The following is a 15,897-nucleotide window of genomic DNA, read 5'->3' on the forward strand; positions in this document are numbered from 1 at the left end:
ATTACTGTGTACCAGAAAGGCATTCTTCATTAAGAGACAAATAGTGTTCCAGCTCAGTGAAGGGGGATTGAGTTGGCAGATTTTGCATAGCAGGCTTAAGATTCCACTGCTGTTTTAGTGCTTTGTGTGATTTACAACAGGATACTCCAACTGTTTCGAACACATTTGAACTCGGTGCTATTTCCTTTAAAAGCTTTGGGAATCCATTTGGGCCTGTTCTGTCACCTTCCTGTTGAATAGAAATGACTTTAGAAGCTTAGATGTGGATGTATCAAGTGTAGTGATGTGAAGGCCAGGTACAAAGTATGTATGCAAAACACAATTGGATTTATTTCTAAAATTTCTAAATATTTAATATTGTGCAAAAGGATGTTCTTTATGCTTAAGGTTTTTTGACAGTGACTTGATAGGTGCTCCCCTGTTGGTATATATTGTGGATTATCACTGTTTAACAGTTACTGTGGTTACATACTGTATGCCCCCATGTCTTGCTTAAAGTAAAGTACCTGTAATCTGTGATTCTTTACTAACTTTGAAGATTAAAAAAATAGTCTTCACCAAAATTTTATCTGTATAAACAGTAATAGGAATGGTGATTTTAATCTTAATTTGGAATCATTCGTTCACTTTAAGGAAAGAGATAATGTACAGAGAAGTAAAAGAGCAGAGGATTTGGATTCTGTACAGCACCTTGAGTCATCACTGATCAATGATGTGTTTACAGAATGCTTATACAGTCGTAATTTTAGAAATTGTGCTATCCTTCATGTGAATACTTTTATCTTGCATAGCTATGTGGCCTTGGCACCTTTTATGGTTTTGAAATCACTTTCAGATACTAGGGGCCAATAAAGCTTTTATCATTCCTTTTCAGGTAGAGCTGTATATTTGCTGTAGGTTCCTGCTGCCCTCTTCTGGTCAATCCTGGTACCTGTTCTGGATTGAGAACTGCTTTTTCTCCTTTTCATGACTGTCCATCTTTTACAATGTACAACAAGGGCCCTATTGTTTCATTATTACATTAGTAAAGACAAAGAACATGTTTTTTTGTTTAACAAGTGTCCCATGAAATAGAATTAACTGTATGGGACAAGTTTTCAATTAAGAGACAAATTCTCTTTAAGTGTACTCAAATAAGAATGTGCAGTTTGCATCAGTTTTTGAGTTGAATACTCAAAAATGATAAATTATAACACTGGACTGGTTCTCTTGTTCACTGCATAAAACAGTTTCTTTGCACGCAATAAAATGTTTGAGAGCGTATGTTAAAAATGGGGGGCTACGAAAATGGTGAGTATCAGGAATTAACTGAGGGGTTTAGACGGTTAGCAAAACAAATATTCATAACCCCCAGCTTGTAAATGATTTATCCAGAATGTACCCAAGCTTTTCGTATATTGAGAGGCATGTGAGTGCTTTGTTTGCTGGCACAGCTTTGGTGAAAAATATAATTTGGGCATACTTTGTTAAATATTATTAATGACAATGCAAACACTACACTGAACAACAAAACAAACAACACACAAATTAGGGGCCTAAGATTCAAATCACACAGAAAACCCCAACTTCTACTAAGTATTCAACTCTTTAATAACACGTACAGAGGCCACAGAAGAAATATGTTGCCTTCTAAATAAAACAGAATGCAGTACAACCTGCAGTTAGATCTGTCTCCTGCAATCTCAGATGCCAAAAAATAATTGGGAGTCTACCTCTCTAATCTAAAAATGCACCATTTATTCCATTTATAATGTTTATACCCCTAAACAGGAAAGACATCTCTAACCAAGGTATTATTGATTAAGGAAATCAAAGTTCCATAAAAACACAGAATAGCAAGCTCTCTCTAGCAAGGTTTAAATACTTGGCTCCAATGGGGTTTTGTGTAGATTATCATGAAGTAGGGGTCTCACCTGGCACAAGCTTCAAGGTCCACCTCCTCCTTACTCCTCTCTCTCTCATGGTCTGACCTTTTTGTCTTCTTTTGCTGTCTGTGGTCTTAACGTGGTCTTATATGGTGTGTTTCTGAGCTGCTGATTGACAATCATTTATCCAGAACTTGATTAACTAGGTAAACCAAGGTACACTTTATGATGGCTTTTGATCTCAGGAATCCGGGACCCCCTATATCTCAGCAAACATTCCCTCTGCTCTGAAGCTGGAAATGTTTACACTGCCAGGTGTTACACACTTTCTCTAAATTCTTAGAGATGCTTCTAGTCTCCTATAACTGTAACTATAACAGCTTTAGGCAACAGCTTTAGTTATGAACAGGCTTTTATTAATTGAATAATCTAACACTAGGAAAGCTCAGTTTTTAAGTTGCTCATGAAAGTTAAGATAAGTAATTCTGGGTTTTTATAATGGGTTACTAGATAATATCAGATCATTTTATTAGCCATATACAATTTCTTGCATTAGGAATTTGTCTTTTTCTTGCTCTCCATGAGACGCACAGGCACACAGACAGGGAGAGAAGCTTGGGGTCAGAGGCTAGGTCAGCCATTTATATGGTGCCCCTGGAGCAACTGGGATTATAGAGACTTGTTCGGGGGCCCAGTGGAGTAGGATTCCTTTACCGGCCGCAGGATTTGAACCGGCAACCTTCCAGCCACAGGCGCAGATCCTTAGCCACAGTGCCAACACTTCGCCAATGCCTTATCCACTAAAGCTGTGCATTAGTCAGAGCCTGTTGCACTAAATGTCCACAATGAGTATTTTTTTAGGCAAGTCAGAAAAGCACAATGAATTGAATGTAATGGAGGTGTGAAAAGCGTGGCATTCTGTCTTGGTTCCTTAACAAAAAAAGAAAATTGAGCCAAACAAGCTCTTTTCAGCATAGCCCTGATTCTGGGCCTGGAGCAGTTGAGATAGTGAAATATAATCACGGTTTCTGAAATGACTTACAGACACAGAAACTGGACACTAAGCCTTGGTGACCTTGACCTGGAAGTACTTTGTGATCAATGCTTTAAATTTTGACAAGTGACACTGTGCTGAAAAAGAAATCAACTTTTGTGCCTCTGTATCTCAAAACACTGTTGTTCTTGTGTTGGAATTTATTTTGTCCTGCTTGTTTTCCAGGCAGCTGCAGGAGCAGCAGCGACTGAAGGAACTGGAGCGGGAGAGGCTGGAGCGGGACAGGCTGGAAAGAGAGCGACTGGAGAGGGAACGGCTGGAAAGAGAGCGACTGGAGAGGGAACGGCTGGAAAGAGAGCGACTGGAGAGGGAACGGCTGGAAAGAGAGAGGCTGGAGAGGGAACGGCTGGAAAGAGAGAGGCTGGAGAGGGAACGGCTGGAGCAGGAGCAACTGGAGAGGGAGAAGCTGGAGAGGGAGAGGCTGGAGCGAGAGCACCATGAGCAGCATGACAGGGAGCAGATGGAGTGGGAGAGAGAGCGGCGGATGTCCAATGCTGGTAGGCATCTTTTATACTCCTGGACTTCTGGCCATTTTTTTAATTCCATCGATACACCTCAGTCAGACGTGCGGCTTGTGAGAACAGTTCAGTTGCCGGATTTGTACAGATGGGAGGTCACCTGTAACTATACCGTTTCAGCAAATCAAGCGTCAACTCTGCATAAACAAAAAAAAACAAGGCTGGCAACGTGTTATTTCATTGCTATCACACCCGTCATCAGCATAATTTCATTTTGGCTTCTTTGGTTTGCTCCCATCTGGTTGCAAATGGAGGCTCATTAACACACAGCTTGAGTAATGGGGAAGCTGAAAGAGGCTCTGCCGGTTCCCTGGGCAAATTAGCAAGAGCCCCCCATACACAGGCTGTTCTCCGAATGTGTTTGAGCTGAAGGTGTGGACAATATCAGGTCTCAAGCAGGAATTGGAATTAGTGCAAGACACTGAGACTGAGCGGTGTGTTTGAAGCCTTGTAAACGTGGATTTCTTGGTTGGAATCATGGAATTGAAAGGACTTAAGTGGTCTGTGGGGTAGAGTTAGTCTCGCAGTAGAAGGCGTTTAACATGGCGGTTTCAAGCCCCTGTTCAGCCAGTGACTTGCCGTGTTATTGTGAATAAGTTGAACCGCAAGGATCGTAAGGATCATACCAAAAACAAAACAAGATTCTATTGACACCAGGGAAGCATTTTGTATGTGCCTCTGCAATAGCAGTGATGCCCCTAGTCTCTAAAAATAGCTTAGGATAACATGTATGATAAATATTAATAATATAGCTTTCAGTGGTAAATACTATGGGTATATTTACAATTCCAATTAGAGAATTGAGTTACATCTTAAAATATGGTGAATGGTTAAGTATTTTGCAGAACAACTAACTGTATCATGGAAGGGTAGGTGTGTGATGACAGTCTGATGAGAATTAGTGTTTGTATAAATGGGAATTGGGTATTTTGTTGCCAGCTGCACCTTGAGTTAGAGAGATTGCTGAGGCTGTGGTTAGTAAATACCGCTCATTTGTCATTGCATATTATGAAGCTATGTAAGCCTTGTTTCTGTTGTCAAGGTTCTTTTTTTAAATGTCAAGTTATTCTCATGTTTACTTCCCAGTGAAGAATGAAATCGTATCTACTGAACATGTCTATATTGAAATTGAACAAAAGTGCACAGTACAACGTTACTGTTTGTTGGAGTTTAGGTCTTCTCATTGAACTTGTCGATGTGAACCAGTGCTTCAAGCCAAGAGCAAGTGAAGCGAGACTTTGCTGTGCTCTTTGCCATCTTACCCAGGGTACTCAGTAGGCTCACTCAGTAGAAGTATGCTCAGTAGGCTCAGTAACAGCAGTTCTATAATGTCTTTCAGTTTTAAAATCACCCAGGCTTCAAGACAAGATATTGAATGTGTTAGTAAAGATACAGTTCGTTTAAGCTTGAAACTACTCGCCTTTCCAGTGCCAAATATTGGGTTATTGTAAAATTCCTCCCACAATGCACTGGGATTCCCTCACTGTGTTCTTGTATAAAATGAACTATAATAAGAATAATAATTGCTTACACTTATACAGTAACTATCCATGCAGTTACTGTATGCGATGCAGTGCTTGTAGTAGATATGAAACATGGTGATTTGGGCTGGTTTCATTCTGAATGCCAACAGCTGAGGACAACTGACTCTGTTACTGATATTGATATTATGATATATAAAATGGGATTTGTTGCTCAAGCTGTACTTCATTTTTCTATTACATTTGTGTTGCAAGGTCTGATATCTTGCTATAACTACTGTAGCAGTTACTTTTTGCAAAATGACAAATTACTCTGGATAACACAATTCTCCATAACATGGATTAGATGTTTTCAACCAATTTTACAACCTAAAAATATTCAGCTTTTCTTCATTTAAGATTCTTAAAAAATATTTTAGAGCTGCATTCATGATTTTACCATTTTCATTTCAGGTTCAGCCAGGACTATAGTAGTCATTTTGTTGCACTGTATATACTGTAGGCTTCTAGTTTTTTCAAAAGAATTTCTACTAATTTCATTAAAGGGAATTTTTTGAAGAAAGAACAAACTTCCCAATTCATTAAAAGTGTCAGAGCTACAGAAGCTGGTTTAAGAAAACTTAGTGTTTTGGGTGATGTTCCCTGCTGGTTGTTCACTGTATAGACATACAGTTTATGCTGAGCAGTTAAGTGAAATTGATACAGTAGTTAACACCAAACAGGTCCTCACTTGGTGAGTCTATACAATACCTATAACATTTATTTTATACTAAATTACCAATAATACTTTTTAAAAATAAAAAAAACTTAGCCAAAATCTGATGGTTTGCTAGCATTACAAGTATTATAAGGCTGTGCAAAAGTTGGAAGTAATGAACACACTCCAGCTGTGCTAGTGGGTTTTGAAATGTGTATCCAGGCCTTGGTCAGGCATCAGCTGTGGGAGTTCCTGCTGAGGCTTCAAACTGCTGTGTGTCAGCACTTTTCAAAGGGAGCAGTGGGAAAGACACTGAGGGAGCAGTCTCCTGTACAGCCAGACCTACAGTGCTGATGAAAAAGGAAAATCTGAAGCATGGAGACATGCTTTCAACATATGACAGTGATAAAATGTAGTCGTCTCCTCTATAACTTTGAAGATTCCCTTTTTTTCTACATTAAAAATGACAAGGGGTTTGTGTTCTGTGACACCCTTGATTGGGGGGGGTGGAAGCTGAAGAAAATTGTAGCATGTTAGTTTATATACTTTGGTGTGTACTGACTCCGGTCTTTACTTTCTTTAAACTAAGTGGGTAGCGGTGTCACTGTACAGGCTACAAAGGAATAAGTAGAGTTTAATTCCATGGTGAAAGTACAAAAACAGAAAACTGTTTTAACTGTTGAGACTGTCACTCTTCAAGAGTGATTAACAGTCTAAATGTTTTTTTCTCTCCGTTTTACAATGGAAGCAGGACATCCCTGATGTTCAGAATAGAGCTTTCTTATTTACATTGACACACTCAAAGCTTGCATGCAGGCAAATGTTATACTGGGGTTCTTGTTCCTGGCCCTTCTTTAAGAAACGTCTCATTTTCCATAAATGAAATCTTTGTTGTAGGCACCGAACATGACTTTAATGCGTAAGAAGTTGTGGGATTGCAATGTGGTTGGAATTTAGCACAGTCTTTTGCCATCTGGATCACGTGCTGAGGTATAATTCATGTTACATGTGAATTGCCTGAGGGTATAGAGGATGGATTGCGAGCATAAGATTAGTAAAATTGTAGCTATGTCATTGTCATGTACTGTAGTGTGCATAATTTTGTATCAGCACTGGGGATGTATTAACGTATTAGCTATAATCAAGAATCTCCCTCGTTTTCCCACAGAAAGAACCATATGTGATGATTGATCAAAATCTAAAATTCTAAATTCCTTTTGTTGCCGGAAAAAATCCTTCATCAAGGGAACATATATGAGCAATTTCACAATAACAATCTGAGGGATGCACTAGCTGAATCTGTGGCTTATGCAATGCGATAGTGTTTTGCTATTGTGTTTTGCAAAATGTGTCCTAAAATGTTTTGCAAAATGGCTTGACTGAGGAGACTGGTGTCAGGAAGGTGTTCCACCATTTGGGATGTTCAATGATACTCTTATAGATGAAGTTCTTAAGGTGTGGTGGAGAAGAGACAGGGATTGCTCTTCAGTTCTTCTTACTCTGATGTGGGTTTGCATGAGTTAAGCTGAATCATTTACAATGTTATGAGCAAAAATCAAAAAGGTGAAAACCAAAAAATCCTGGTTTTGGGGTTTTATAGAGTAACTTATCGACTTCTGTGTGCAGAACTCAGTTCTAAGAGAACCCTGCTTGAGGTGAAGTGAATCTTCTTTGCTTCCATTGGTTATTGTGGCTTTATTGTTTGTGCTTGGCGATTGATATTTTCCCCTTTTTTTTCTTTAAAATAGATAAGATTCTGGAAACATTAATACATCTTACTCACCAGAATGGAACAAAATTAATGAATGCTAATGTAAGATCAAAAAGACAGTATGATATACTGTAGTAGCATCCTACTGTTTAGGTGAAGTGATTTGTCTTTTGGATTGTTTTTTGCTACCTTACAGTTTCTTATACTTGTACGTGGGCAGTATGTCCTGTCAATAAATCTCATGTTATGTCTTGGGTTGAAAAGGAAAGAGTGAGGTGATGTAAGGAAACAGCTGTACACTGAAGAGAAACTGGTTGTTGATCAGAATGCTCTTATGAAAAGGGAGGAGTTGTATATGGGGAATGTTACCATTCTGAACATGTACGCTGTTATTAGGTAATGTGAATCCAGTCAGGAAATGGAGCAGCTGAGTTGCAGCAATTTGTTTAAGCAAACTAGGTCTGAAACTTTTTCACTGGAGAAGGAATGATGTTTGAATGCAGCGAGTCACTGGTTTGGCTTCGGTGAAGCATGCTTCCATTAAGGAATGTCACACTTGTGCAGCACATCTTTTTTGCGGTGAAACAAAGTTTGAGGGAAAATAACATGCAAAGGACTGATTTAGGTTTTTTGCATAGCTTGTCGTTTGCCACCAGCTTTTTATAATTTAAGATCAATTATGGAAAAAATGAAAAAGAGATGTGCTTGTCCAAAGTTTGTGTGAAAAGACAAAAGTACACAAGTTGAAGAGCTAACAATTCAGCTGAAGTGGTTTTAATTAAACCACTGACATAACACCAGGTGAAGGAGAAAAAAAAGCATGAAATGAGAACGTTCATGAAACATTTTTGAAAGAAACTGTTGCAACAACAGGATCTTGTGGACAGTATATTCCTGACAGTTACCAAACTGTGGTGTATAGTTAGTGAGAACATTAAAACATACAATCCTCTGAAATCAGTCAAAGCTATAGTTAGAACTACTGTATATCACTCACTGTATGCTGTATATTGTTGGTTATTCAATTTGTGTACATACGATTCTTGTTTCTCCTTTCTTATCAAAGCCTAACCTTTTTCTTACTAACTGTAGTGTTATTTGAAAAGATAGTCTCTTTGCTGGTTTTCTTGCTTCATTTGCCCCCTTTTTCTCTTCTTTTTTTTCTCTCCTGTGTTCTTTCCTTCTGCACGGCTGCTGCATCTCCTACCTCCTGTCCTGTCGTCTGGCATGTTCAGCATTCGAAAGCACCCTCTACACCACTCCTCCTCCGGAGTACTCCAGCTGCCTGCCCCCCGCTGCCCCCCCGCCTTCTTACGCTAAAGCCATCGCCACTCCCCTGTCATCCTCCAGCCCCGACTACACCGCTTCTCCCTCCCCTGCCGCTCCGCCCACCCCACCCCTGCGCCACTCCGCCTCCCGCTTTGCCACCTCGCTGGGCTCGGCCTTCCACCCTGTGCTGCCCCACTACGCCACCATCCCCCGGCCTCTCAACAAGCACCCCGCCGCTCCTCCTGCCCCGGCACCGCTTCCCCCCGCCCCCCCTTCCACCAAATCCATGGTGTGGTCGGCTACCAACTTCAGCCCCCTCCCCCCGTCCCCTCCAGTCATGATCAGCAGCCCCCCGGGGAAAGCGGCTGGCCCACGCCCTGTCCTCCCCATCCCCGCCCCCAGCCCCCTTTCTCAGAAGGCCCTGTCACCCTCCCCCCCTGCCCCCGCCCCTCTCTCCCCCCAAGCCCCTGCCCCTAATGGGTCCCCGGAATCCCTTCAGCCGCCCGTGTTGTCCCCCGTCTCTGCCCAGCCTCCACCCCTGCCGCCCCCTCCTCCACCTCCACCCCTTCCTCCTCTGTCCCTCTCGTCCTCCTCTCAGGTGTCTCCTACTTCCCCTATCTCTCCCCTTGTGTCCTCGCCTTCATCCCAGCCTGCTGTTCTCCCTTCTCCTTCCGCAGCTTCCCCTGCCTCCGCTGAACACTCTCTAAACTCTGTGCTGGGAGACTCCTGCTCCTCTGCTCCAGAGCCGGTGGCCTCTCAGCCTGCTGAACCTCACACCCTGCCGGGTAAGGCCTTTTCTGTCTCTCCACCTCCTCTTACTAATGGACTAATCAGCTGGAGAGTAGCCAGATTCAGCAAAGGAGCAGGTCATGTGCAGTTTGAAGTAAACTTCACAGAAAAGGTGGCTGGGGGTTAGGTTGTCCTTCATGATAAATTCATTGTCCAAGTATACGTACATTTCTTGGGTCATTTTCATTGTACCTAAAAGTTGTTGCATTTATCTCATGATAAGGTTAAACTGTCTTCGTTATGTTTTAGGGAAAAAAGTGATATTCTTAAAGCTATAACCCTTTAGATATTGCCTTATTGTTATCTCTGCAATAGCGTTTTTGCTGCTTTTGCTACTACTATTCATATATTGCACATAGATTTATGAAAGTAGTTAAAGCTGCATTTTAATGATTCCAAAATGTTTGGATACTCTTGAAATGTTTAACAATTTTTAATCAAACTACTACCAATCACAGAGTATTTGCTGTTCTGAGCAGTAAGTCATGATTAGGCAGTGAGGGCTTTTAATAGCTTTCTATAATGGTCTGAGTTGCTTTTAAGCCATATGTAAGTCTGTGTCTCTGTGCAAGGGTATCTTATTCTTCATTGAAAAAATCTTATTACATGATATTTTCGCATTAGTTTAGTGCTAATGTACAGGTAGTGAACAAAAAAATGGAAATGCCAATGTAAAGTCACTTAATGGGGAAGTATGCTACCATTTTGACCAGTACGGCCTATACCATTCTTCCAATATGAAGTCAATCAACTCACGCCTGGTTAAAGGAGTTGGAAAATGTAGTCTCCATTAATGTTCAGTTGGCTTTAGATCTGTGGAGTGTGAAGGCCATGACATATGGATAACTTCAGTGTTAAGATCATCGAACCACTGAGCCCTCTGGATGGAATCATAGTCACCCTGGAAGACAGCCCTCCAAGCAGGAGAGAAATGGGTTGAAGATGATCTCTCAGTGCCATTTAGGAACGATTAGCATTGACCTTGCCTTCTAAGGGAATAAGAGCATCCAAGCAGTGTTGGGGAAAAATGTCCCCTATGTACATTAAAAAAAACTACCAGAAACCTCAGGTTTTGCAAGCAAGTACTCAGGGCTGTTGAGTTCTTTAGTTTGTCGCCACATGTCCGTTCCTCTGTTTGTCAAGCATGAGGAAGGATGATTCATGTGACCATATCGCATTTGTCCTCTGTCTGTGCTCTTTGCACCAGTGGACTTACAATACTTTGAGAGGTTTGTGTGCTCAGACATGGTCACATTATCCTACTCTGTGGAATTATTAGTGAATTTTTGATTAAACTGGCTGCTTGTGCCCCAGATTATAATTTGCAGTCTCCAGTTGCTCACCTGCTTTACTTTACACTTTGAATTAATGCACAGATGTAATGATCCGGGAGTTTTCATCTCCACCCTCTGTTGCCCTTTGCTGTCCATGTCTTTCCCTCAAACTTCCTTGCTGACATCTTAGACACTGATGCTCATGAAACATAAGTTGAGCTGTCTTGGTGACTTAGCTCCTGCTAAGCGCATCCCAGGAATAACCCCTCTTTCAGTGATGCCAACCATAATTGTAGACATCCAGCCCTGTCCATCTCTATACTTGACACTAAGCATGCTGAGAGGTTATTTGTTCAATTTACTCCTGAGCCACACCAGTGTGGAAGTTCTTGATTTCCGTTTTCTCTGTCCCTCATTTACACAGATATCTCCAATTTTTTGTCACTACCTGTAGAACCACTGATCTTATTATGGCAAGAATGTGAAGCAATGGAATTATTACAATTGGGTTAGGAATAGTTAGGTTTATTGGAAAATCTCTTTGGGGTACACAGTGTGTTTTTTTTTATTTAATTTTAAAGCAGAAAAAGTCTTCATATTGATTCAATATGGCAGATTCAGGTGTCTGTCTAGTTAGAACCTTGCTATTTTTATTAAGTCATCCAGCAGTGATTACATGGTCACCTTTGAACCCACACTGCTGGTAGTGGTGTTGCCTTAACTTCTGTCTCCTGTTAAACTTCCAGTTAGTTCTAGCCCTAACCGTGAGCATATCAAGGTTTTACATTTACCAAGGACAAAGAAATTACCATCACCAGTAAAACTGATTGCCTGGTCTAGCAAGACATGGTCATTCTTTATAATAGAAGGACTTTGTGTTCATTTATGTAACTTTCTGATGTAGCTTTCCAGTTTCCCGAAATGCTATTTGTGCATTTCAGCATTCGTATCCTTTTTTTCTGGTTTGTTTTCTCACCAAATGTTGAAAAGTAAGTTTTGAACTAACAGATTGCATTCCTACAGGGTTCTTTGATTTTCATTTCTTTGTGTCACCATATCCACTAAATTGATAGTTTAGTGGTTTGGGGCAGATTCAGGTACTTGTCTTCACCAGTGTGCCACCTAAAAATGGCATTACTTTTTTATGTGGATAAAAGTATACAATAACCTCTGCCTATACCTGTTTCTTACATGTAATAAGACAAATGGGGCAGAAAGACATCACTGGAAAATAACTTCTCGAGTTATTATAATCTGTCCAAAGCCTTGCAGCTGTGACAAGTTATTTTTTGATTACTGTGATTATGAGGGAATAGCACCTGAAGGAACTCGACCTTTAATAAGGCTTTTGCTTTATGATTTAATTAGCATTTTTACTCACTATCTTTTTGTTTAGTCTCAGCAGAGAAATTAGGTGAGTTGGGAATGATATTTTTTAGAAGGTGTTTATTTTTAGAAAAATCTCTCCCGATGTATTTTGAATTTCTCATTTTCTTTTAATGTGCACCCTATTAAGAAAATGGTGCCCGTTTCTTTACAGGTACTTTTCTCCTCTCTGTGGTACACCCAGCTGTTAAATGACACTCCTGTGTGATTGTGGGAAATATTGGAGCACAATAAATTATACATGCAAGAGGAGGAGGAAATTCTGACCATTTTGTGCACTTGCTATAGCATTTTTAGGAGTCGAAGCGAAGCACCCAGGTTCTATAAATATATATTTGTGACTTTCTGATGGATCTGCTTAGGAGATTCTCCAGCTTTGTAAAGTAGAGACTCTAAAACGTCTATGGAATCCACACCAGGACTGTATGCTAATCTCTATATAATTTAGTGGTCACTGGAAGAGTAGCTCAGAGTTAAAATGGAAAAAAAACCTATTCAAATGGGTTTATTTTTGTTATTTTTTTCTGCACGTTTCCAAAATCATATAGGTGTAAGGTAAAAATAATACTGCCTGTTTTTTTTTTTTTTAAAGAAAAGGCTGCTTCCAAAGCTTAGTCATTGATTGTGCTTCAGACTGCTAAATTATAAAATCCTGGCCTCCATCCCTCAGACAATGGAGTGGAAAAGCCCTGACACAGCTGTTTCTCAAAGGGAACATAAATTTGACACTGACAGTTTAATCTTCTCTTTTTCCAAAACAGATGCTGTGCAGGGGCTGCCTGTTCCTCCTCCTCCTCCTCCTCCTCCTCCCCCACCCCCTCTCCCTCCCGGTTCCACTGTGACCCCAGTTGCTGGGCCTCCACCCCCCCCTGGCCCCCCCCCTCCTCCCCCTCTGCCCCCCTCTATCCCAACTTCAGGACCGCCTCCCCCTCCCTGCCCTCCTCCCCCTCCTCCTGGACAAGCACCGCCACCGGCCCCGCCCCCACCCCCAGCCCCACCCCTTCCCCCTGGCGGCTTCTCTCAGGCCTCGGAGGAGAACCGCCCCCTCGCTGGCCTGGCTGCTGCCCTCGCTGGAGCCAAACTTCGGAAAGTGCCAAGGGTGAGAGGAAACACCAGGCATCCGCGGCTGGTGTACTGGGAATGTGTTCTTTCCTAAGTATTCTGGGCCAAGTTGGAAAATACGTTGTTTTTTTTTGTAATGAACAGATCCATAATGATTTGGATGATTTTCATGACTATGCGATTTTAGCTGTTACTTTTCTTTTGGAACATAAGAAAAGTGACAAACCAGAGGAAGTCCATCTATTCATTTGGTATTGAGAAGTTAATTGATTCAAGGGCCTCATCCTACCCTTTCTTGAAAGAATCCATGCTATCGGCTCCAACATCATGGCTGAGTAGCTTGTTCCATGCTCCCACAACAATTCATGTAAGAAAAGTGTCGCCTGTTCTTTGTTTTAAACTGCACTTGTTTGAACACTGCACATTTCCTCTGGTTTGTTTCACTGTTGATTCTGGAGAAATGTGCTGACTTGACCTTTTCAATGCTTTCAAGGATCTTGAAAACTTGAATTTGTTCCTTTTGTAGTTTTCTACTCAAGATGAAAAATGTTCAGTTGTTTCAGCCAGCAATGTGGAACATTTCTCTTAAGTTTCAGAATGTATCTGATTACTCCTCTCTAGACTGATTCAAAATATTTTTGTGACCAAAACTGACCACTAAGATCTAAAGTCTTACTACTGAATTTTACAATTTAAACATTCATCCCTTGGTTGTAACTTTGTATCCCTGACATTTTGTTTGCTGTTTATTGAAGATGAATGTTAAAACACCCAAACCATTTTTCATAAGTAGCCTCTTGCTTAGTGATACCCAGTTTGTAGCTATAGTGTTTTTTTTTCTCCCTGCACTTATGTTTTGCACTAGTTATGTCAAATTAAAAACATTCCAAATTATCGATGTATCTGTGATCTCCCTGCAGAATGATGAGGCGCCAAACGCTGCCCCTGGAGGTGCCATGGGCTCTGCTGCCTCTAAGGCAGAGTCCTCTCGTGGCAATGGGCCTCTCTCTGTTGGTGGGGGAGGGCTGATGGAAGAGATGAGTGCCCTGCTGGCCAGGAGGTGACATTACATTGCGCTGAACTTGAGAGGAGTTGATTGGCTTAAAAATGAAAAGTGGAGGCTTTGCGGGTTGTGATAATTTAACCTAAGATGAAAAGGAAATTTAGCAAGGCGTTTCGGACAGAAGCCTTGTTTTATTCTGAAAGGCTGGGGCTGACAAGTCTATGTATATACAGTATGCCCACATTGTTCCTAAACCAGGCATTTTGTATCTAGCAGTCCATCTTACCAGCTTGCCTTTTTTAAGTCTTAGTAGCATTCTCTAATATAGCTTTAAAAGAGCTATGGCTAACATTATCTTAACTTATCAGTATGGCAGAAAGGTCTTTGAGTGTGTGAATGTTTAAGGCTTTATTTTTTTTCCTGTTTTTTTTACAGGAGAAGAATTGCCGAAAAGGGATCAACACCTGAACCCGAGCAGAAAGACAAAGCTGTGAGTACAGAGCTGAGCAGACAAAGATTGGGGTTTTTCTTTGCTCTTGATTTCTTTTTTAGGCAGAGGTTTCTACTGGAAACTAGTAAACTGCAATCGCTAAAAATAAACCGATTTTTAAGCTACAGAGTTTTAGAAAGCCAAAAGTTTTGTTTGTGGCATGCCCATGCTTAAAATGTTCCAGCTTGTTCAGTGCACTGGTGCCAGCAAGTTGATTTGCACTCTTTTCTGAAGCGCTCCACCTAGTGGATATAAAGTCCACTGGCTGCCAGTGAGGCTTATTAAGGGGTTTTATGTTAAGTTGTTCAAGGTTCAGGACTTTCCCGTCTTTCAGGGCTCCTTGTTCTATACGTACAATGTGAAATCTGGAGGTACACCCTTTCAATCCCTACCCCCTATTTCTGGAAGTACCTCCCAATCCATTTATTTAATTGATGGTAACTAGATTTGTGGATGTATGTTTTGTTTTTAATTTTGTACAGTGCTCTGTAAAATGCCCTTGCATGAAGACCACTAGATACGAATACATTTCTACACATTGTGTTGGCCTACAATGGGGTTTTGTGAACCTTTACTCCATCAACATGTCTACTTTTTACCAGCAAAGTATCAAAGTTATATTTGAGAGTGAGTTGACTCATTGCTGGTTGATGAATAGCAGTAACACATCTCTGTAATCGTATACAATGAAGTTCTTGTTGGTACTGAATTTCTTTTTATTCCTGGATCTTACCAGTTATTTCTCTGTGAACAGGATGAACCGGAACCTTCGGCTCCAAAAGTGTCTTCATCAGGCACACCAGGTGAGGAGTGGATGCATACTGTTCTAAAAAAGCCTTACACAAAGACTCTTACCAAGGTCAGACTCAATCTAACACAATGAACTACTAAATTAATGAGCCTGGTTGACTTAAACATGTTCATGTTCATGTTTAAGTCATATTAGACAGCATTATTAACTTGTTTGCATGCACCATAATTAAAACAAAAGGTTGGATGTTGATGACATATTTGTAAAGTCTAAAACTTAAGTAATATACATTTTAAATCTGTTCCTACTTTGAACTGCCTTTGAATTATTTAGATATTTCATTTGCCCAATACCTCACTGAACATGGATGTTGAGAAATGTGAGAAACAATGACAGGGGCTCCTGATTGGCCCACCTGGAAAAAGAGCATAGATTGAGAGAGCTGTGATCCAGGAGTTGCATGGCTTTGAGGCACAGGTGTGCCTGCTAGGCTCTAGTCCAATGCAAGCAGAAGACATGCACTTTGCCTACCTTGGATTGCAGCCTC

The 15,897-nt window shown here is 40.9% G+C and overlaps 1 protein-coding gene across 12 annotated transcripts in view; it reads left to right on the forward strand.

Moving 5' to 3' along the window:
- Positions 1-15,897, forward strand: part of enah (ENAH actin regulator) — a 156,747-nt gene that overhangs the window by 129,258 nt on the left and 11,592 nt on the right. For 8 of the 12 annotated variants that reach the window (XM_069179741.1, XM_069179735.1, XM_069179719.1 and 5 more), the window contains 6 exons: positions 3,085-3,416; positions 8,562-9,380; positions 12,806-13,143; positions 14,027-14,166; positions 14,545-14,599; positions 15,354-15,402. In XM_069179741.1, coding sequence (XP_069035842.1) covers positions 3,085-3,416; positions 8,562-9,380; positions 12,806-13,143; positions 14,027-14,166; positions 14,545-14,599; positions 15,354-15,402 — 1,733 coding nt within the window. The remainder of the gene's footprint in view (positions 1-3,084; positions 3,417-8,561; positions 9,381-12,805; positions 13,144-14,026; positions 14,167-14,544; positions 14,600-15,353; positions 15,403-15,897) is intronic. The other 4 variants (XM_069179781.1, XM_069179782.1, XM_069179787.1 and 1 more) reach the window with 2 other exon arrangements.

Source organism: Lepisosteus oculatus, chromosome 2, assembly GCF_040954835.1.
Source record: "Lepisosteus oculatus isolate fLepOcu1 chromosome 2, fLepOcu1.hap2, whole genome shotgun sequence".
Taxonomy (NCBI): Eukaryota; Metazoa; Chordata; class Actinopteri; order Semionotiformes; family Lepisosteidae; genus Lepisosteus; species Lepisosteus oculatus.